Source organism: Acinonyx jubatus, chromosome C2 (genome assembly GCF_027475565.1).
Source record: "Acinonyx jubatus isolate Ajub_Pintada_27869175 chromosome C2, VMU_Ajub_asm_v1.0, whole genome shotgun sequence".
NCBI lineage: Eukaryota > Metazoa > Chordata > Mammalia > Carnivora > Felidae > Acinonyx > Acinonyx jubatus.
In genome coordinates this window covers 124,733,956-124,757,929 of record NC_069384.1, presented here as the reverse complement: position 1 = coordinate 124,757,929, position 23,974 = coordinate 124,733,956, and the positions used below count along the sequence as shown (strand labels likewise).

The 23,974-nt window shown below is 34.7% G+C and overlaps 1 protein-coding gene across 4 annotated transcripts in view; it reads right to left on the bottom strand.

The window, feature by feature from the left end:
* The window catches only part of STAG1 (stromal antigen 1), a 394,549-nt gene that overhangs the window by 18,566 nt on the left and 352,009 nt on the right, over window positions 1-23,974 (bottom strand). For all 4 annotated transcript variants that reach the window (XM_027061785.2, XM_053221416.1, XM_027061786.2 and 1 more), the window contains 6 exons: window positions 19,744-19,836; window positions 17,271-17,445; window positions 15,234-15,373; window positions 12,464-12,565; window positions 8,607-8,755; window positions 7,754-7,882 (listed from right to left, as the gene is read on the bottom strand). In XM_027061785.2, coding sequence (XP_026917586.1) covers window positions 7,754-7,882; window positions 8,607-8,755; window positions 12,464-12,565; window positions 15,234-15,373; window positions 17,271-17,445; window positions 19,744-19,836 — 788 coding nt within the window. The remainder of the gene's footprint in view (window positions 1-7,753; window positions 7,883-8,606; window positions 8,756-12,463; window positions 12,566-15,233; window positions 15,374-17,270; window positions 17,446-19,743; window positions 19,837-23,974) is intronic.

Sequence of the window (23,974 nt, the reverse complement as noted above, 5' to 3'; positions counted from 1 at the left end):
GATACCTCACCAAAGAAAATATACAGATGGCAAATTAAGCACATTAAAAGTTGTTCCACATCATATGTCATCAAGGAAATGCAAAATTAAAATAAGACACAACTAGGGGCACCTGGGTGGTTCAGTGGGTCAAGCGTCTGACTTCAGCTTAGGTCATGATCTCAGTTTGTGAGGTCAAGCCCCGTGTCGGGCTCTGTGCTGACTGCTTGGGGCCTGGAGCCAGCTTCTGATTCTGCGTCTCCCTCTCTCTCTGCCCCTCCACCACTCACGCTCTGTCTCTCTCAAAAAATAAACATTAAAAAAAATTAAAAAAGAATAAGACACCTATTAGAATGGCCAAAATCTGAAACAATGACAACACCGAATCCTGGTGAGGATGTGGAACAAAAGAAACTCTCATACATTGCTGATAGGAATAGAAAATGGTACAGCAACTTTGGAAGATAGTTTTACAGTTTCTTATAAAACTAAACACACTCTTACCATGTGATCCAGCAATCACAAGCCTTAGTATTTACCCAAAAGACTTAAAAATTTAAGTCCTTACAATTACCTACACAGGGATGTTTATATCAGCTTCATTCATAATTGCAAAAATTTGGAAGCAACCAAGATGTCCTTCAGTAGGTAAATGGCTAAATCAATTATGGTATTTCTAGACAATGGTATAATTCTCAACATGAAAAAGAAATGAGCTTATCAAGCCATGAAAGGACATGGAGGAACTTTACATGCATATTACACTAAGTGAAAGAAGCTTATCTGAAAAGGCTACATACTTTGTGATTCCAACCATGTAACATTCTGGAAAAGGCAAAACTACGGAAACAGTAAAATCATCAGTGGTTGCTAGGGTTTGGGGGATGAGAGGAAAGATGAACAAGCACAGCACAGAGGATTTTTATGGAAGTGAATAAAATACTCTGTATGATTCCATAATGATGGATGCATGTCATTATACATTTGTCTAAACCCACAGAATGTACATCAAGAATGAACTATAATGTAACCAATCATGAACTTTGGTGATTATGATATGTCAAGGCAGGTTTATCAATTATAACAAGTGTATCATCTTGGTGGTAGATGCTGATAATGGGGAGACTATGCATGTGTAAGGGCAGAGTGATACATGGGAATTCTCCTTCCCTTCCCCTCAATTTTGCTGTGAACCTAAAACTTCTCTAAAAATTAAGCTAAATCAAATCAAATCAAATCAAATAGTTCTCTGTTAGTTTGGAAGACTGCACATACCCAAGGCTGCCCCTTCTCAGGAGCAATGAGAGAGGGAACTTCCAAGCTGCTAGTCTTCTGGCTGACTGTGGAGCAAAATAACACCCCTGAATTGTGACAGCAGTCTTCAAGCAACACACACAACAAAGAGGAAAAAGTAAAAATCTAAATGGCCAAGGAGGTTTAAGCACAACCTTTGATTAATGAGTCTAATGCTGACATAGGCTTGACTCCTAGGAATTCAAGCCAAATGATAAAAAAAAAAAAAAAAAAAAAAAAGGGGGGGGGGAAATCTGAGTAGGGATAGCAGAGGCTGCACACTGTAAGAGAAATAGACTTCATAGTTTGTTCATCCAAATCTCTAAACAAATGACCAAGCAAACAACATCAATCTCTAGGGGTGCAGTGAATTGGTATGAAGTGTACCTAAATTATTTCACAACGTATCATGTATGCAACATATTATCTAAATTGTTCAGTTTTAAACAAAAAATTATGAGACATGCAAAGTAATAGGGAAATATGACCTACATATAGCAGTAAAAAAGTGAGCAATAAAAACAGTGGCCCATAAAGATTGCAAAGCAATATTTTAAATATGTTCAAAAAACTAAAAAAATATATACATAAGGAATGAAAAATATGTCACTATCTCATTAAATAGAGAATAAGAAGAATAAAAAGAAATGATAAAAAGAGAACAAATGGAAATTTTGCAGTTGCAAATTACAATAACAAATTAAGAATTCTCTATAGGAGCTCAACAGATTTGAACTGGCAGAATAAATAGTTGGTAATCTTGAATATACATCAGTAGAAATTATGTATTCTGAAGAGCAGAAAGAATAAAGAAAAATGAACAGAGCCTCAGAAATGTGCGATACCATTAAGTGCACTGATAGGTGTAGTGGAAATACCAGGAGAAGAAAGGAGTAGAAATGCATTTAAAGATATAATAGGAAAAAAAAAGATATAATAGTTAATACTTCCAAATTTGGTGAAAAACATTAATCTACACATTATCAAAGCTCAACAAAGTCCAAGCAAGATAAATTCAAAAAGACCCACACCCCGATGCATCATAGGCAAAATGCTAAAAGCTAACACTAAAGGAAAACTCTTGAAAGAAGAGCAAGTAACTCATGATTTCTCATCAGATACAACGGAGGCCAGAAGTCAGTGGGGTAGTATCATCAATGTACGGAAAGTAACACACTATCAAATCAGAATATTTTATCTAGCAAAACTATATTTTAAAGCTAAAGATAAAATAAAGACACTCCCAGATGGAATAAAAATAGAGAATTTGTTGCTGGCTGACCTGACTTAAAAGAAACAATAAAAGATGTTCTTCAGGCTGAAAGCAAATGATGCCAGAGAATACACATGAAAAAACAAAGAGAGCTAAAAGGTAATTATTAAGTAGTTATGAAGGCCAATATAATTACATATTTATTCTTTTCACTAATTTAAACAAGAATTGTATAAAATAATATGTATCACTGTATTGTTGAGCCAATAACATAGAAATGTAATATATTTGGTAATAAATACAAAAAAAAAAGGTGGGAGCAAAGATATATTAGTGTAAGGAAATGATGCCAGATGGTATATCAAATCCACAGAAAGAAATGAGGAGAACCAGAAAGGGCAAATGAGATTAATAATATAGCAGGCCCCTGGGTGGCTCAGTCAGTTAAGTGTCCAACTTCAAGTCAGGTCACAATCTCATGGTTTGTGAGTTTGAGCCCACACTGGGCTCTGCTGTCAGAGCAGAGCCCACCTCGGATCCTCTGTCCCACTCTGTCTCTGCCCTGCCCCCACTCACACTCTCTCTCAAAAATAAATAAACACTAAAAAAAAGGTTACTATAACAAACTCTATAATAAATGTATACTTGGCTCCATTTCTTCTCTCAGTGTATTTAAAAGACATACAATTATATCAAATATAATTATAATGATGTACTGTTGGGTGTGTAACATATTTAGATGCAGTATGTGTAACAATAATGGCACAAAAAAGAATAGAAATGGAGCTATATAGGGGCGCCTGGGTAGCTCAGTCAGTTAAGCATCCGACTTCAGCTCAGGTCACGATCTCACGGTTCATGGGTTCAAGCCCCGCGTTGCGCTCTGTGCTGACAGCTCAGAAGAGCCTGGAGCCTGCTTCGGATTCTGTGTCTCTCTCTCTGTCCCTACCCTACTCATGCTCTGTCTCTCTCTCTTTCAAAAAAATAAATAAACATTAAAAAAAGAAAAGAAAAGCTATATAGAAGTAAAGTTTTTATATTTCCCTAGAATAAATTTGAAGAAATTTTGATAAGATGTATATTTTAAGGCCTACAAAAACCCACTAAGGACATAACTAAAAAAGTACAATTAAGTAATTTTGAAGTAAGGGACACCTGGGTGTCTCAGTCAGTTGGGTGTCCAACATGATTTCATGGCTTGTGAGTTCAAGCCCTGCATTGGGCTCTGTGCTGACAGCTCAGAGTCTGCTTCAGATTCTGTCTCCTCCATCTCTCTCTGCCCCTCCCCTGCTCACACTCACTCACTCTCTCTCTCAAATACAAACATTAAAAAGAAAAAAATTTTAAATAATTTTGAAGTAAAATGTTACACTAGAAAATATCCACTTAATATAAAGGAAGTCATGGCCAACTAATCTTTGACAAAGCAGGAAAGAATATCCAGTGGAATAAAGACAGTCTCTTCAACAAGTAGTGCTGGGAAACCTGGACAGCGACATGCAGAAGAATGAACCTAGACCACTTTCTTACACCATACACAAAACTAAACTCAAAATGGGTGAAAGACCTAAATGTAAGACAGGAAGCCATCAAAATCCTAGAGGAGAAAGCAGGCAAAGACCTCTTTGACCTTGGCCGCAGCAACTTCTTACTCAACACGTCTCCGGAGGCAAGGTAAACAAAAGCAAAATTGAACTATTGGGACCTCATCAAAATAAAAAGCTTCTGCACAGGTAAGAAAACGAGCAAAACTAAAAGGAAACCGACAGAATGGGAGAAGATATTTGCAAATGACGTATCAGATAAAGGGTAGTATCCAAATCTATAAAGAACTTCTCAAACTCATCACCCAAAAAAAAGATAATCCAGTGAAAAAATGGGCAAAAGACATGAATAGACACTTCTCCAAGGAAGACATCCAGATGGCCAACCAACACATGAAAAAATGCTCAACATCACTCATCATCAGGGAAATACAAATCAAAACCACAATGAGATACCACCTCACATCTGTCAGAACAGTTAACATTAACAACACAGGCAACCACCGATGTTGGCAAGGATGCAAAGGAAGAGGATCTCTTTTGCATTGCTGGTGGGAATGCAAACTGGTGCAGCCACTGTGGAAAACAGTATGGAGGCTCCTCAAAAAATTAAAAATAGAACTACCCTATGATCCAGCAATTGCACTACTAGGTATTTATCCAAAGTATACAGGTGTGCTGTTTCGAAGGGGCACATGCACCCCAGTGTTTACAGCAGCACTATCAACAATAGCCAAAGTATGGAAAGAGCCCAAATGTCCATCGATGGATGAATGGATAAAAAAGATGTGGTATATATATACAATGGAGTATTACTTAGCAATCAAAAATAATGAAATCTTGTCATTTGCAACAACGTGGATGGAACAAGAGGGTATTACCCTATGTGAAATTAGAGAAAGACAAGTATCATATGACTTCACTCACATGAGGACTTTAAGATACAAAACAGGTGAACATAAGGGAAGGGAAGCAAAACTAATATAAAAACAGGGAGGGGGACAAAACATAAGAGACTCTTAAATATAGAGAACAAACAGGGTTGCTGGAGGGATTGTGGGAGGGGGGATGGGCTAAATGGGTAAGGGCATTAAGGAATCTACTCTTGAAATCATTGTTGCACTATATACTAACTTGGATGTAAATTAAAAAATAATTTTTAAAAATATATAAAAAAGGCAATAAGGGAGGAAATAGCAAAAATAGATCTATAGAAGCAAACAGTATAATGGCAGAAAGTGAAGTGTCTGACTCTTGATCTCAGCTCAGGTCTTGTTCAATCCCCACAGTGGGCTCTGTGCTGGGTGTGAAGCCTACTTAGAGAAAAAAAAAAACAAAAAACAACCCAAAACATGATCAAACTACACGCGATCTATAAGAAGCAGAGTTTACATTCAAAGACAGAAAGCCAGAAAGTGAAAGGATGGAAAAAAAGTATACCATGCAAACAGTAAATAAAATACAACTGGAGTGGTTATATTAGTATCAGACAAAATAGAATTTTAAGACAAGAGTTACTAGAGCCAGGGAATGACATTTTATAATGCTATTTAAGAGTCAATCCATCAGGAAGACACAAGTATACACATAAATACACCTAACAAAAGAGCTATCCTCAAAAGGCATGAAGCAAAAAATCGACAAATTTGAAAGGAAAAATAACAATTCAGTAATAGTTGAGGAGACTTCAATACCCCACCCTCAATAATGGATAGAACTAGACAAAATATTAACAAAGAAATAGAAGACTTGAACGCTATTAAAAAAAAAAAACAAAACCAACAATATGCCACCTGACCTAACAGATACCTCAACACCACTGAACACCAGCAGAAGAATACATATTCTCCTGAAGTACATATGGAACATTCTCTAGAATAGACCATATATTGGTCTATAAAACAAGCCTGAATAAATTTGAAAGGATTAAATTATACAAAGCATGTTCTCGGGGCATGTGGGTGGCTCAGTTGGTTAAGCGTCCAACTTCGGCTCAGGTCATGATCTTACAGTTCGTGCCGGCAGCTCTGAGCCTGGAGCCTGTTTCAGAATCTGTGTCTCCCTCTCTCTCTGCCCCTCCCCTGCACACTGTGTCTCTTTCTCTCAAAAAAATGAATAAAACATTAAAAAAATTAATTAAAAAATGCATATTCTCTAACCAAAATGTAATGAAATGAGAAATCAATAATGGAAGGAAAATTTGGAAATTCACAAATATGTGGAAATTAAATAAAATACTCCTTAATAACTAAGATAAAAGGATACATCACAAAGAAAATGAGAAAGTCATGGAGATGAATGAAAATATAAATGCAACATATCAGAATCTGTAAGATGCAACTAAAGTAATGCTCAGAGGAAAATGTATATCTGTAAATGCCTAGAATAAATAAGTTTTCAAACTAACCACCCCCCTGCCCCCCCCCCCCAAATACCCAACATCACTCATTCTCTATCATATTATTCTATTTCAGTGCCTAAGACTCTTGTTCCTATGTTATGTTGTGTCCCCCTTACATTAGAAACTTTGTATTGTTCGCTGTCTGGCCATACTACAATAACAGTTATACAACAGTACCTGACCATATTGTTTAATAAATCTTTTTTGACCAAATGAAGTCGGCATCTCTCCTTAGAATTATCACTCATATTCATATGATTTTTAACTGTCTCTCCAAATTTCTGTTCATTTAACATTATTACAACTGATACACCTTTCTACCAAATTCATAAAATTCAGTATCCCATCAATATTTTTTATGAAAACTGCATATACTACTTCTTTAAACTATTATCAGTTATCAAAAATAAAAAATAGAAAAAGAAATCAATCTTCTTGGACCAAGTCAAATAAAAAATTCAGTTTACCTTTGAACATGGATTTGAATTGTGCACATCCACTTAAATGTGGATTTTTTTTCAATAAATACACTACATACCATAAATATATTTTCTCTTATGACTTTAACATTTTCTTTTCTCTAGCTTACTTTATTATAAGAAAGCATAAAATATATATAACATATGAAAGATGTTAACTATTATCGGTAAGGCTTCTAGTCATTAATAGGCTACAAATAGTTAAGTTTTTAGGAAGTCAAAAGTTACACAGTACAGCATAGAGGGTATAGTCAATAATACTGTAATAATGTTGTATGATGACAGTTACTAAATTTACCATGGTGAGCACTGTGTTATGTATAGAATTCCTGAGTCACTATATTATATACCTGAAACTAACATAGTATCATATGTCGACTATACTTAAGTAATAAAAAATAACATTTAAAAAGTGTGAAATTTAAAATTTAATAAATACCCTTTTATTTTAAATTAAAAAAAAGTTAAAACACGATTTTTGATTGTGAGGAGGTCTGCACCCCTAACCCATGTTGTTCAAGAGTCAACTGTAAAACTAAAATATAATTAATGTAAGAGGGAGAAAAGAAAGGGTTACACAATGGCTAAGCCAATGTTCCTACTTCTTTGAATTGTGGAATAAGAAAAGAAATCATTGCCCACTTATTCAATTTAATCTTGCAAATTCTAGAGTACTGAAGGTGAACAGTGAAAGAACAATTATATAGATGCTTGAAAGAAAACTATGGTTCCTTAAAACAATCAGAGCATATGTTATCAACAGTAATTATATCTAGATGACTAACATTTTTCCAAAAAATAAAACATTTAAAATTACAAGGGTATCATGATGAAAGTAACTTACACAGTCTTTTTGTCCTGTCGAAGAAGTTTAGAAGAAAATTCACTTAATACTTCCAGGAAAGCCAGATTAGGAGGGGGATATTCTTGTCCTTTCTGATTTTGGTATTTAAAGGCAAACTCTATGCCATCCCTGAAGTAAAAGAAAATAACTTCTTATTTTTCCAGATAAGCAGTGTAGTTCTCTGAATGGGTTAGAATTTCAAAGTAGTTGGAAAGGCAGGAAAATCATCACTGAAGGAAGTAAAATCCGATAAATTTGAAGGGCAAAACAATGTTAACTTGTATGACATATATACCTATTAGTATTCTATTATTTACAGTAGAAAAGTATGAGTTGTAGCAAATAATATAAAAAATAGCTGAATAACCACAAAGCTAAATTCCTGTATGTATCTTATAGGGGTAACACAATACCCTGGAAAGGGCACTAGACTGTCAGAAACTTTGGTTCTCAGAGTTGGGTCACGGGACCAAGCAGCTATATGAGGTATTTAAACGTAAGGTATTTAACATTTTCTGTCATTCAGTTTTTAGTTATGAAATAAGGTTGACCAAATTAGTATAGTGTTTTTAAACCCATGTCTCCTATAACATTTTCTCACTGACTGACCAGATATTTTGTTAAATTTTACTTTCTATTCTTTATAAATGAAAAAATAGACAGTTGAAGTATTTTTCAAATTCAAAAGGCCCTCCTAGTTGAGAATAACTAGATGACACAACCTCTGAAGTTATTGTAACTTAAAAATTCTATCATTTGTCACTTTAAAAATGGGCCAAATAACATTTATTTCAGTTAAATTCCAGTAAAACTAAAATCTTTATAACATAAAGGGTTTAGTCAGCTCACTCACTTGTGAAGTGTGGCAACTGCTTCTCGTGTCTTGATCTGATCCAGTCCGAACGTAAGGGCAAAACGACGTGCCAGTTCTTTAATGCCACTGACATGGGCAGATGTCCTATCTAGATTGGGACCTTGCTCTTGGACAAGTTCATTAAACAACTGGTTGAAAGAAAAAAAGAGGAAAAAATCTACAGCTAAGAAATATTTATTTCCTTTATTATTATTAGAATAGGTAATATAATTTAAAAATATTTAAAAGGCGCATGGTAAAATTTCCCTCCTTATATTTAACTGTAGTCACACTGTTCCCCTTCTCCAAGTCATCTACCATTACTAATTTCTTGAGCTCATTTTCATGCTACTTGTGTGATTAAATGTGAACAGGAATTTTTTTTTTTTTTAAGTTTATTTATTTATTTTGCAAGAGACAGAGACAGCACGTGTGGGGAAGGGGCAGAGACAGAGAAACACACACAGGCTCATACAGCCCATGCTGCCAGAGCAGAGCTTGACGTGAGGCTTGAACTCATGAAACTGGGAGGTCATGACCTGAGCCAAAAGCAAGAGTTGACACTTAACCGACTGAGCCACCCAGGTGCCCTAGGAATTTATTTCTTTTTAACAAAAAACTAATATATTTTAAGCTGGGGGAAAAGAAATATGTTTATAGAAATACACTTTATATTCATAAACATTTATGTGTTCTTTTTGTTGTTTCATAAGGATGGCAATACACGATATATAGGGTTCAGAACGTTGGTTTTTTTCACTGATTATATCTTTAGACAAGAACACTATGTAAAAAAAAAGACATTTGGATATATGGGGTGATTTTTCCTACCCACCAACAAAATATACAAAAAGGTTCTTAAGCTGGGTGGAGGGATTTTATAAATTACACACAGATTGCACATATTGTATCAAAATCACAACAACGAAATAAATCTGGAGTACTAAAGAATATAAAAGCTATCATTGTTCTACCACCAACGTCAGACACTTAAATTTATCTATACATATCTGTCTGCCCTACAAGATATGAATAGTCCAGGCTTTCATCTAAAGCCACTCCCTACTTATTTACTAGATCTCACTCCATTTTACCTATTTAGCAATTTTGCTCTCATGCTTACTGCTCTGTCCTGCATCCTTAACTATTCCCTCTCTACTACCTGCATGCATCTTAAAAAGAAACCAACATTAAAAAAAAAATATATATATATATAACTTAACTCTATCTCCTATGTCAGCTAGTAACACATCGTTTTGATTCTCTTTATGGCAAAGATCCTAAAAAGGATTGTTTACAATGTTTTTCTTCACTTCCTCACTCCCAATCTCTCAGTTCACTCTAATCATACTATTCCATTGAAATGGCTCTTCTAGTAATTATGTTGTCCACCTTCTCATTTTCTTCACCAACAGAGTGCCATGACTAGAAACAGCAGGTCTTCAAAAGATTTTCAAATTTATTTACAGATAATTACTTATAAATTTTTAAACTTCAAAATGTTTTCAGAAATGGTTGTACACAATAGCCTTAAATTTTAAAATGTATACTTAAAATGAATACAAAAAATATATCTTTGTGCAAAATTCAAGTAATATAAAAATAAAAGTTCTCCTTCCTCTGTCCCATTAAATATCATTCTTCTCTCCAAAGGTAATTTATGTTAAAGTTTCAAGGTTTTCTAGACTAGTTTAGACACACCAATATATCACATACACAAAACTTCTAATATAAATGGTACTATTCTATATATTTTGTCCTGAAACTTGCTCCGTTTTTTCCCGCTTTTTCAAGTTTTTATTTAAATTCCAGTTAGCTAACAGAGGGTGTAATATTAATTTTAGGTGTAGAATTTAGGGATTCATCACTTACATACAACACCCAGTGCCCATCACAACGAGTGCCCTCCTTACTACCCATCACCCATTTAAGCCATCCCCCCACCTACCTCCCCTCCATCAACCCTCAGTTTGTTCTCTGTTAAGAATCTGTTTTGTTTCTTAAATTCCACATGAGAGAAATCATATGGGGTGTCTCTCTGACTTGTTTCGCTTAGCATGATGGTCTCTAGCTCCATCCACACTGCTGCAAATGACAAGATTTCACTCTTTTTTATGGCTAAGGAATATTCCATTGTATATTTTTGTGTGTGTGTGTGTACCTCTTTGAATGTGCGTGTCTCTTTCAATTAGTATTTTTGTATTCTTTGGGTAAATACCTAGTAGTGCAATTGCTGGGTATTGGACAGTTTTATTTTTAACTTTTTGAGGAACCTCCATACTGTTTTCCAGAGTGGCTGTACCAGTTTGGATTTCCACCAACAGTGCATGAAGCTTCCCCTTTCTCCAAAACTTGCTATTTTTCACTTAATATTTTGTCTTAAAACTTTTAGCTACTTCAGAGTTTCACACTTTAACCAATCTTCTGCTGAATCTCCAATCTTTCAATATTATAGACTGCTACAATAAAACATATTTTACATACATACCTTTGTGTGTACCTGCATGTACCTCTATAGATACCTAGCAGCAAAAAGTGACTTTTCAAAGGAGTATTTATCTTCAAGTTTGATATATTCTGCAAAATTGTATTTCAAGAAGGCAACAGAATTTTCTTAAAAAAAAATTTTTTTTTTTTAAGTTTACTTCATTTATTTTTAGAGAGAGACAGAGAGAGAGCACGGGAGGGGCAGAGAGAGAGAATCCCAAGCGGGCTCTATGCTGACAGTCATGTGGGGCTCAAACTCACGAATTGTGAAATCACGACCTGGACTGAAATCAAGAGTCGGACACTTAACTGACAACTGAGCCACCCAGGTGCCCTGGCAATAGCAATTTCTTTCACAAAAGACCCTTTTTCTCTACATCTATATCAACTGTTGGTATTAACAATGATTTAAATTCATGCTAATCTGTTCATCAGTGATAAATATCTCTTTGTTTCAATTCGTATTTCATCAATTATTTAAAAAAATTTTTTTTAATGTTTTATTTATTTTTGAGAGACAGAGACAAAGCGTGAATGTGGGGGAGACACAGAATCTGAAGCAGGCTCCAGGCCCTGGGCTGTCAGCACAGAACCCATCACGGGGCTCAAACCCACAGAACGCGAGATCATGACCTGAGCCAAAGTCAGACACTTAACCAACTGAGCCACCCAGGCATCCCTTTATTAATTATTAATGAAGTTATGCCTCTTTTCATAGGGTTATTGTTTTATAAGATTTCTCTTCTGAAAAGTAACTTTTCATATCCCTTGCTCACTTTTCTAAGGAATGTGTTTTTGTTATTGATTTGTAGGATTTATTATGTATGATTGAAAATATTTCCCCCAACCTGTCATTTGTTTTTTAACTTTGTTCATAGGGCTGGTTGACATATAAATGTATTTAAGTTTACATACACAAACCTAAGGCCCCACCTACCCCCTGAAATCTCTGTATTAATTCATGAGGCATTTATTAGGGACTCTGATTTATATATGTGACCAATTTCATTATTTGAATACTATTCTTGCCCTTTCTTCATTAAATATGTTAAAAAAATATTTATGTATTTTTCTTTTTAGATGAGTACTTTTTAAAATATCCATTTGCATTTCATCTGGTCCAAGAGTAGATCACTTTAGGATTTCATTATTTGAAATGTGTACTATAAGACTATCTTCCAAAAGAAAAGACAGATAACACATGTTTTTGTACCAGAAAGTATCCATAGTAATGTACTGATTACTACTTATTATTACTTAAACAATGACCTAGTTTAAGTGAGGTAAAATATACCTAGTACATACTAAGCACATAAAAGTGCTCAGTAACATTAATTCTAACCTTTACCTCTTTCCTTTAGATTTCTTACCTGCTGTAAACTGAGAATGAGGGTCTTGGCACACTGAATTTTATCAATCTGTCTGGTTTTACTCAGTGTTTCCTTAATAATATCACCATAGTCATTGTAATACTATGAGAAAAAGAAAGAAAATACAGCTTTAAAATTATTGAAATTTCATGAGACAAAGTAGATTGGTGAAAAAAATGGAAGGGGGAGTTCAGAGGTGTTTAATTTCTTCATCTTAAACATAATGAGAGACAAAAGATATTGTCTAAAGTTAAAGGAATACACATTTGATATTTAAGATTAAGAAACAGTGAAAGTTAACGATAAAACTGAAAACCGGGAATTGTAGAAGAGGAAGATAGGTAAACAAAATTCCTTATTCTCTGTAATACGGATTCAATAGACATCACTTAAAAGGTAACAAATCAACAAACAGAACTTTGGTAGAAACTTAGCAAAGAACTAAACCAGAACAATTAAAACTGCTTACCTCTGGGGAGTGAGCCTAAATAAGTGGGAAGGGCAGATTAGGGTCACAGACTTAACTTTAAATACTTTTGTGTTGTATCTTATTCCCTGTCACCACCACATGTGTGTATGTTACTATTATAAAAAATAAAAACAATGACTTGTTCGATAGTGACTGAGAAAAATCTAACTAATTTCTTTATAATTCAGTTTTTTGATATAGGATTTAAAAAATTTTCCTTGTGAGTAAATAATTTAAAAAACCCTTATTTAAAGCCATTAAATCTGGATGTTATTTCCAAGTGAAAGCTTAAAAACCTACAACTTATGTGAAAAAGTAATATATTAGCTTAGTAATTGGATTTTTATAATTTACAAAAAAGATGGCTATGCGTCCATGATATAAGGTGCAAAAAAAGAGAAAGATACAATAATACACTAAAGTGGTTAAACAGGGAGATCTCTAATAAATTCAGATTTGTAATGGTCATACAGAGAACTGGGGCAAAAAGCTATATATACATACCTAAGGGTATATAACAAAGACTAGCAAATAACTATCAGAATACTCTCAAAAAGATTACAGCTTTTAATGAGAAGCACAACAATTGCTAAGGATGATAATAAATTTTGGATAAGGCTCATTTCTTGAAATCAATACAGTATTATAAAGGGATGAAAAGGAAAAACCATGGTATACTCATATTTATCCATCCAAACATAATGTTTAGATATTATGCTAGGAAGCCATCTCAGACTCCTTTCACTTAGGTCTCTCTCTATATCCTGTGTTTGCTTTGTAATTTGTACATCTACCACTACAATAATTGTGCTGAGGTTTTATGGTCTAGTGGGAAGAGCTAAGCTTGGAAGCTAGACAAACCTAGAATCAAATTCCAGTTTTTGCTATTTATAATAGTTATGTGACCATGGAAAGTTACTTAACCTCTTTGAGCCTTAATTTCCTTATCTGTAAATGACAGGATTACTGTAAACAACAAACATTATGAAAGAGCCTCAGAACAGTATCTCATATATAAATTGCACAGAACAAAGGCAGCCACTCATTATTACCATGTTACATTATATTATGCTTGTATTTCAGTTTCCCTATTAACCTGTAAGCTCCTTAGTGCAGAAATCATGTTTTATTTAAATCTCTGGCTATCAACACAGTGTTGGTCACACGGCAGTTGTTCAGCAAAATATGATGAATTAATTACTATTTATCCTACCTAGAACTGGACCATACATAACTAAACATGGATAAAGATGCAAGTGGATCAATGGCACACACAATATTCTGAACATGCGCAAAACAAAACACTATCTGTGTCAGGAGAACAAGGTAAAAACACATAAACTGAGAAGTCTGCCTGTCATAAAGATTTCTGAGCAATGCTTTTTTAGAGGGTCGGGAACAAAATGGAGCTTAAGGAAAGCAAATAGCCAGGAAGGTGAGTACCTACCAAAATCCTATCATAGGAAGAATGGTTTAAAACCCTTCAGCGTTTCCTTACCACCCTGAGGAAAAAAATTCAAGCTTCTCACACAGCATATAGTCACTAATGACACCTTCTTTAAATCTTATCTCTTGCTCCACTTTCATAAGCAGTGTATGTTGTCACATCAAATTACTTGCACTTCCCACAAAGAATTCACATTCCTTTGTCTGTACATGAAGTTCAATCTGCCCACAAGTCCTCCCACTACTTCTTTGCTTACTAATTTATGCTTAATGTCTTAGACTTAGTTCCGAAGTCACCTCTAAGCAATTTCCATTAACCCTTATATTTCTTTAGAATATATAAAGAAACATATATTGTCTGTTTTATATATTTCCAGGAACCCCTATACATACCTTGGTTATACTATATAATGCAATTGTCTAATTGTTGACAGTCTTTTTGCCTTTAGACTACTTTAGAATGGAATTAAAGAAAATCTTTATAACTTCAGTGCCTGGCAGGCAGCATGGTATATAGTAGGCATACTTATAAAAATGTCTTGAAGAGATGTCATAAGGAAGAGAGATTAGGTTTCTTCCATGTTATCAAGAGAGTCTATAAAGCTTCATGGAAACAAAAAGGTGTTCTTCCAATAAATGTGAAGATCTCCCACATTATGGGGTTGATATAATGGAACAGATTGACAAAAAGCTTATACTTCTATAAAAGAGAGAAACTTTAAATATATCAGAAAATCATCAACAATACATAGGTAAAAGCTGTGAATTTTAGCTTCTGTTCTCATCTTTTCATTTTAATTGCAAATTTCTCTGCCACTGAGATGGAAGGAGAAAAATAAGGATATGAAACTATACCTTCATGTAGTGTTTAAAGATGTCTGCAGCTGCATGCATGTCAACAATATCATAAATGATAAGTTTGCTGAAGGCAGCAAGTAGATTCCTTCTTTTATGTAAGGCCTCAATTTTATTAGCTTCATCTTCTTCATCACCCTCTAACCACAGAAAATAAATTCGTTATGAACTTTGGCCCTTTATACAAGGCAAAACAAAATAGACAATCTGTATAATCAAACACTGGCTTATAACTTTACAAGTAGTACCATTCAGTTTTAGATAAGATAAAAATTGTGATTATTTTAGGGTGGTATATTTAGTTGCACTGATTATACATTTAGTAGGTACCAAGGTTCCTACTTCCAAGAGACTGTCACAGCAAAGACTGCGTAAGATAAGCAAATCATATATAAATTCTTTTTCTGATATTTTTATCCTAATAATACTGTTGTCTGTCAATCTTGAAGATGCTATCTCTTCTAATTTCAATTACATGCTATTAGCTATATTTTAACAGAGAAGAAATTTCTGGAAATGTTTAAGACATAGAGAAAAAGTTTTCTTTTAGAAAGAAATATGCGGGGAGTAATGGAAATATATGGAGGTGTTAGTTTTCAGTGCTTGTCCTAAACATGGTTACATTATACATTTTGCAAAACATTTATGTATATATACATTTTTTAAAACAAAGCTTACTATCAAATACTTTCCAAATGAGAAGTGTTTCTTCCTCAGTTTTTTAATTCTCAGGTTCCACTGGCTTGTCTATCTTTGATCCCTGAAAAAATTTCTTCATAAGGCTCCAGATGTTCACATGTTAATGTTTGTTTTAGGCTCTGTACTGACGCTCCTATGTCTTGGCCTGCCCATACTTGGAGAGTGTTCTTTCTTTCCTTCTTCACATGTATATATTCAGAAAAGAACTTACTCAACTTTTCTCTTCCCTTTCCATTAATTACTCCTGCTGTGAAGCACCAAGGCTTCGAGAAGTTGGAAATCTTTTTGCTTAAAACAAGTAGTAGGTAAATTTTATCTCCTGTGATTAAAATGGACTCTAGAGATTTTGTTTCACAATTGAGTATTTTCTAAAATGTTCTGTTAAGTAAAGAATACTCTAATAGCACCAGACAGATCTGCAGATTAGATATACAGATCTTAAACAGCTGAAATAATCTATTTCACAAATATCCTATATAACATTTATTTATAGTCAGCCTAATTATGCTATGTTATCATTATGCAGGTTTAGCATAATTTTGACTGGTAAGGTTTGATAACAGTCTTTTAGCACTTAATACCTTACAGTTACATTTTGTTAAGAAATATATGGTCATTCTCAGGAATAGAAAGGAACTTGGATGCTTTCCTTTAGAGAAATTGTGAACCTGGACATAGTTCAATTAGGAACATATCTATCCTATATATACATTTTGCACATGTGGGAAATGACAAATGTACACATTTACTGTAGTATAATTTATAATAAGCAGAAGATTGAAAACTAGGGGTGCCTGGGTGGCTCAGTCTGTTAAGTGTCCAACTTTAGCTCAGGTCATGATCTCGCAGTTAGTGACTTTGACCCCATGTTGGGCTCTGTGCTGACAGTTCAGAGCCTGGAGCCTGCTTCAGATTCTGTCTCCCTCTCTCTGCCCCTCCTCCGCTCACACGCTCATGCACACTCTCTCCCTCTCAAAAAATGAATAAACATTAGAAAAAAAAGATTGGAAAGTAGCCTAACATCAATCAATAGGAGACAGATGACATAAATTATGCTATAACGAATAATTATGCTATAGCTGTTGGAAAAAGAATAAAGAAGCTCTGTATGTAGTGACAGGGAAAGACCTCTGGGGTACTATTCTAAAGAAGGGAGACTTTCACTGTGTACATTTTTATTCTTGTTGGTTCCTGAACCACATGAATGCATTAACTCTTTTTTAAAAGAGAGAAATGCTAGTACTTTTTAGGACTGAATTTGAATTTTTTCCTAGTATCTTTTGTGATCGGTTAAAAAAAAAATCAATATTATATTGATGAGATAATAACTAAAAATACCCATGCTCTGGTTCTCTTCGTCTTGGTCAATGAAAACATGATCCATCACAAAACTGAGGAGTTCAGACTGGAGTCCAGTATCTGGATTAAACACCAAAGGCTGGAGGCCTTCCCTGCCACCTGTCATTAATTGGTGGCTAAATATCATCAGAAGATCACAGAGTAACATGAATGCCTAGAATGCAAAGGGAATTAATTCATCAGTAATGTAATATATAAATAGAACTATAACTAGAGATCAATGTTAATGAAAACATACTAAATTAAATGTACTTCATTAACAATACCATAACAGAAACTGAGTAGTTTTAATTTCCAAACTTATTGAATATACTTTTTCTCATTAAATACTAGTCCCATTTAAGACTTTTCCTCCCTAAACATAATCTATTTCTTTTACATGGCTGTATTAACTCAAAACAGTTAAGAGATTTTGACTTGAAGTTAAGAAAAATGACTTAAAGCTAATTGTGGAAATACAAAATGAACAAAATAAATTATTACAGAGGACAGAAATCAATCATACACTTCTTAATCAAATAATAAGCATAAATCTTAAGACAAACTGTATTATTCAACAAATTACAATGCAGTACTCTAAATCTTAAAGCTACTATTTAAGGATTCTGCTTTAAAAAAATCTAACGTGGGGGTGCCTGGGTGGCTCAGTTGGTTAAGTGTCTGACTTCAGCTCAGGTCATGATCTCATGGTTCATGGGTCTGAGCCCTGCATCAGGCTCTGCTGACAGCTCAGAGCCTGGAGCCTGCTTCACATTCTGTGTCTCCCTCTCTCTCTGCCCCTCCTCAGCTTGTGCTCTTTCTCTCTCTCTCAAAAATAAACTTAAAAAAAAAAAATCTTTCAGTAGGTTTAAAATTGAATTTAAGACCATTCACATAAAAATCACTATATGAAAGCTTGCCACAAGTTTAATCACATAAGGGAATTTTCAATACATTTCCTAAAGAAACAGTATGATAATGTTGTCAAATTTGCCCTATTTAATGGATGGTATGAAATGAGTCTGTGTTATCAGTTTACTGTAACTGAATGATTTTGTTGTAGGATAATCGAGGGCTCTGGTAACTCAAAACAATTCACTTACACTGTTCTAAATATTGATTTCTATGGGAAAACACAATTTTGGTATGTATTTGCAGATGAGTGCATACTTGGCTGTCTACCTCCAGCAAGAATCATGGCAGTTCATGCTCTGACTACACCACCATGAACTACTAAATGTCTAAAGATATTCAGAAAGAGCCACTTGAAAAGGGGAGCATGAAGAGAATCCAGGGGGATGGATATATATAGAGAGAGAAAGAGAGAGGGAGAGGGAGAGGGAGAATCCAGGGGGAGGGAGAGGGTGAGGGCAAGGCAGAGGGCAGAGGGCAGGGGCAGAGACAGAGGGAGAGGCAGAGGGAGAGGCAGGCCACAGTTTTGGACATCACCAGTGATGATGCACAAACAATGAATTTTTGGTTTAAATGTCCTAAGCTAGGTAGTTTTAGACAGCACTCACTGATGGGGTTCAGCAGGTTTAGAGAGTAAGGTTTAGAGAAGACCATCTCTGTTCCCATTTAAGTTAGATGCTGATAACTTAATAGATAACTAATAGATGTGATAACCTACTTAGAAGGGATAGCAAAATGTGAGTACTACAGTATTCTAATTAACTAGACATTTTCTAGTCCAACATTACGATGAAAAGAACAATATGGAAAAAAGTATTCTTTTATATAAAACAGTATATAGAAGTTTTTATATAAAACAGTATATAAAAGTACTTACCAGAAGAATAGTATAATTAAACAGTTTTAAAAAATCGCTTCATGGAAACAGTACTGCCTCGGGCTCTGCTTTGACCCTCTTTGGGCTGTGCTGCCCTTCCCAAGGATTGAGGAGTCTGCTAAACCAGTGGGATATATCCACCTGCACTCCTACTATCCAAGTACAGGGACTCAGGGATTCCTTGCCCTAAGAGACCTGATTCTGCTATCAAAGCCTGCACAGCCCTCTTCTCTGGGGAGACTATATCATTTGTGTGTGTACTCCAGGTCTCAGGGTGGCTGTTTGAGGGGATAATGTTGATAGTTTGGATTTATAGGCTGAAGTGTTTACATGCATGTGTGAGAAGTTCTTCCTGGTGTGATGAGAAGAGGGTAAGGTCAGAGGAGGGTGGACCACAGGCCAGCTTCAACCCTCCCAGTTTTGGGATAGAAGTCCCAGGAATCAGGAATTATGGAACCAGGTCATTATGATAGTGTATTTGTCTAGATAAAAAGACATAAAACAAATCTGTTAGCTTGCTTTGTTAAGTTAAATATTCAGACATCCATATTTTTGTCCCAGGTTCCTTAAATGTTAGGGATAGATCTGTATGTTAAGAACTGTCATAAAAAATTTACATCTTCTTACTGTTCTTCAATGAATTTAGTTATTTTTATTGAGAGCTCTTAACTGATAATTTCTTACCTGTTCCTTCACTGGAGTATTAACATTAGATAGGCACTGTTGGCAAACAGCCAAAAAGGATTTCACTGTTTTCCTCAATACCAACAAATCCTCCTGTAAGACACATTCAAATTTGCAAACATGAATTACAATATCCTATAAACCTGATCCGTAAGAAATAATAAATGGAAATAGCCAATTGACTTACTGTTAAGGAAATTCATAAAACCAAATTTATTGTTGGGAACCAAATCATATAGTTATTTCCTAGTTATCCTAATGGAAGGGCATAATCCCAAACACTCAATTCTATTTAGCTATGGAATGCTCAGTATGATTTCCTCCAACATGTTTTCCTTTATAAATATGGTTTACTTGGGTTAATATTAAAATTGTTAGACATTCCAAAATACATACTAGTTGGTAGTAAGGTGAGGGGGCAGAGCAGCACACTGAAAAAAAATCATTAAGCAACAAATGTGCACTTAATTTCCCCCATATTCTCAGCACTCTGCAAAATGTCAAGGGAAGAAAACTAAATGTTTTTTGAGAAAAAATAATTTTAAAACAGTGTCCTTGCCCTCAAGGGGTTAACATCCTAGCAGGGAGTTAGGCTAATCACAGAGTAATTAAATGTTCAATTTTTTTTTTTTTTTTTTGTACTATCTCTACCTCTAACTGTAGCAGAGAGAGCTGAGCTGGAGGGACTTTTATAAAAGGATGGGCTTTAATTTAAAATTGAATGAGTGAACAGGATTTAATTAGATGGCCATATAATATTCAATGTGAAACATTTAAAAAGTATAAAAGGAAATTTAAATTTATCAAGCACCTAAATGTGTCAGGCACTGGTTTGAGGGCTTAGTGTTACATAATCTAACATTTGTATTGATTAGTAGTAGTCATTATTAGCAAGAGTTTGAAGCCAGGATTGTCTGATATCAGAGCTCATATTCTCACTAATGAGGAAGACACATGAGATAATTCAGTATTACATCGATATTTAAAATAGTAATGAAGAGTAATTAAATTAGGCTGATGTAGAAATCACTTCTAAAAAGTATTCTGTTACTAAAGTTCTTAAAGCTACTCTTTGTGCAGATGACAGTACTAATTCCTTTTGGGGATCTTCACATCCCAAATAAAGATACTTAAAAAATTATACACATTTCCTTTTGCTATCATGAGTGTAGTATTTGGAAGAAGGAATAAGCTCATTTTGTGCAGAATAGTAAAAAAAAAAAAAAAAAAATGCTGTCTTAAAAACTTTTCATGTTCCTGCAGATGAGCACCCAATAACCAAAACTCAACATTCTTTGACCTTCTCTAATTTCAAAGATTCATTATACATTAGGGGAAACAGACAAGAGAACAGTCAGCTGCAACAGAATGTAAGAAATACTATGTTGGAAAGCCTAATCCAGAGTCAAAAGTAGTCACAGAAGGGCTCCCAAAGAAGGTAACATGTAAGCTGAGCTCTGAACAACTAAAAATTATCCAGCTATATAGAAAAAGGTATCCCAGAGGGCACAAAATGTTCAAAAGCCTGAACATGCTTGTGAGAGGCTGTTAATTTATTGTGGCTGGGACACAAATACGGAGGTGAGTGGCAAGAGAGAAAGCTGAAGAGGAAAACAGGATTTATTTCCATTTAAACAGGAGATCACTTAAAATTCCGTGTTAAATCATCTGGTTATTATCCTACTAGCAATAACGAACTACTGTAGAAGAATCTTTATTATGAGAGTGCTACAATTTTGTTTTAAAGAATAATATTATAAGCAGAATGGAGAATGATATGGAATAGGGAGGCTAGTTAATAAATACAATCTTCTGAGTGCTAATTATGTACTAAGTACTGTGTTCTACGGTCCATAAATTTAAATCTCACAATCACCATATGAAGTAAGTGTTAATATTTCTTTTATACCCATGAGGAAACAACTTCAGAACACCCATGGATTCTAAGTGATAGGGTAAGGATCCAAATGTAGGATTATCTTACTCTTGTGACTCTAAAGTAGTCCATGTTCTTAATCATTATTCTTTGGTTCCCTTACATATTAACAAAGGCCATAGGAATAATTTAGAATGAGGGTCTGAAAATAAAATGTTGGCAGTGAAGATGTGAATAGACTAAAGAGAAATTATAAAGCAGCAGCATAGAATTTAGGAACTAATCAGAATGGGGCTGTTGATGAGTCCTAAATTTCCAGGTAGTCACCTATTAGGTGGATTATGGTGTTTATCACTGAAATAGTTAATGTAATAGTTCACAAAAATGCTAACATAATAGTTCAATTTTAGAGATGATGATCTGAGATTCCTGAAAAATATCCTACTGATGTTTAGTAGGCCATTGAATATAAGAGTTCAAAGGCCATGGGAAAGAATTTAAGCAAGAATAAAGATTTGGCAGTCCTCGGCATTTAAACGGCAACAGACATGATGGAAGAAGATGAGATCACTCAATGAGGATATGTAGAGAAGGTGGACAAAAGTATCTTGGGGAACACCAACATTTAACAGATGGATAAGAAAGAAGAGCATATGAAGAAATCTAAGAAATGGTATGAGTAGGAATAAAAACCAGAAGAATATGGCATATTCTGGAAAGAAAACATTAAAAAATGGTTTTCTAAAAAATGTTTATTTACTTATTAAAGTTTACTTATTAAGAGAGAAACCAAGAGCAGGGGAGGAGCAGAGAGAGAGAATCTCAACTTGACTCCAAGGATCGAATTCACAAACCATGAGATCATGACCTGAACCAAAATCAACAGAGGCTTAACCAACTGAGCCCCTCAGCTGCACCTAAATGTTTATTTTGAGAGAAAGGGTATGCACACATGTGAGTGGATGGGAGAGGCGGAGAGAGAGAGGTAGAGAGATAATCCAAGCAGGCTCCATGCTGTCAGCACAGAGCTAGATGTGGGGCTCACTCTCACAAACCATCAGCTCATGTCCTGAGCTGAAATCAACAGTTGGATGCTTAACCAACTGAGCCATCCAGGTGCCCCAGAAAATGTTTTTAAGGAAAAAAAAACATTAAAAAATGGAGATAGTAATTTAATAGTGACAAATGCCATAACAGAAAAGACAAGCTAAGGATTAGAAAGTATCCCATAAAACAATGATGAGGTTGTGAGTGATTTTGGGGAGAAAACTTTTAATGGAATTAAAAGGGCTGAAGTCAGACTGCAGTGGAAATCTTCCATTTTCTTGAATGGAAGAAAAAGAAGGCAACTCTTTGCTGAATAAGTAACTGAAAGAAAAAAAGCAAGCCATGCTACTGACTAGCTCTATGATCTTAGTCAATTATTTTATGTCTCAGAATTACAGAGTTTAAAAATCTATAAACAAGACAGCTGAACTATGAGATTCTATGGTACTCTGTGATTCTGCTGAATTCACTCATAGGCACTCAAACGAGAACAAGACAGGTGCTAAGTGATAATAAACCTCCCACTATTCAAAGAATGAATGTTCACTGTTCCATTGCTAGTACCTAGAATAGTGCTTGGCACACGGCAGGTGTTTAATAAATACTTACTGAATGAAATGCAAGTATACGTAATACAGATAATATCACAATCCTAGGGTCAATGTGTAATATCTTCATTTTATCAAACTCTAAACAGAGTTTGAAAAAATGGTGCTAGGAGGTATTAATGCTCCTTTATTTCCTTAAATTTCTCAGCGTGCAAAGAAGCAGTCTAGGGAATCAGCTATCTTTGGAGTTGAAACCAAATATTCCTTTAAAGGTCGATCATAAAGCAGATGTGTCTTATGTAAAATGGTAACTTGCCAATTCTTTTGAAGAATTATAAATTAACATCGCAACTAAGTAAGCCGCCTACCAATGACTAATCAGTAGAAGTATTTTAAGAAGAAACTGGAAATGGGAAGCAACCAAGAAAATAGAAGCTAAAGTCCTTTAGCAGTAAAGTTTGCACTAGATTTGGATGCAACTTAAATATTATCTGAGTGCTCAAGAAAATTAATTTAATTATAGTCAGTTCGATTCCATTAAGAGAAATATAAAACTAATAGTTTTAGGTAAATGGGCAGAGATACTATATATTTTAACTAAATCTTATATGGTAAAGCCCTTTAAACAGCTGGGAAGAGACAGGTTCTTGTAGATTTCAGAATACAGTGCTTTTATTCACTTTACAATATTTCATTTGATTAAAATAGTTGGAATGATGACTCCCAAGGCTGTGATTGTGCTAAGTTAAGGCAGGCAACC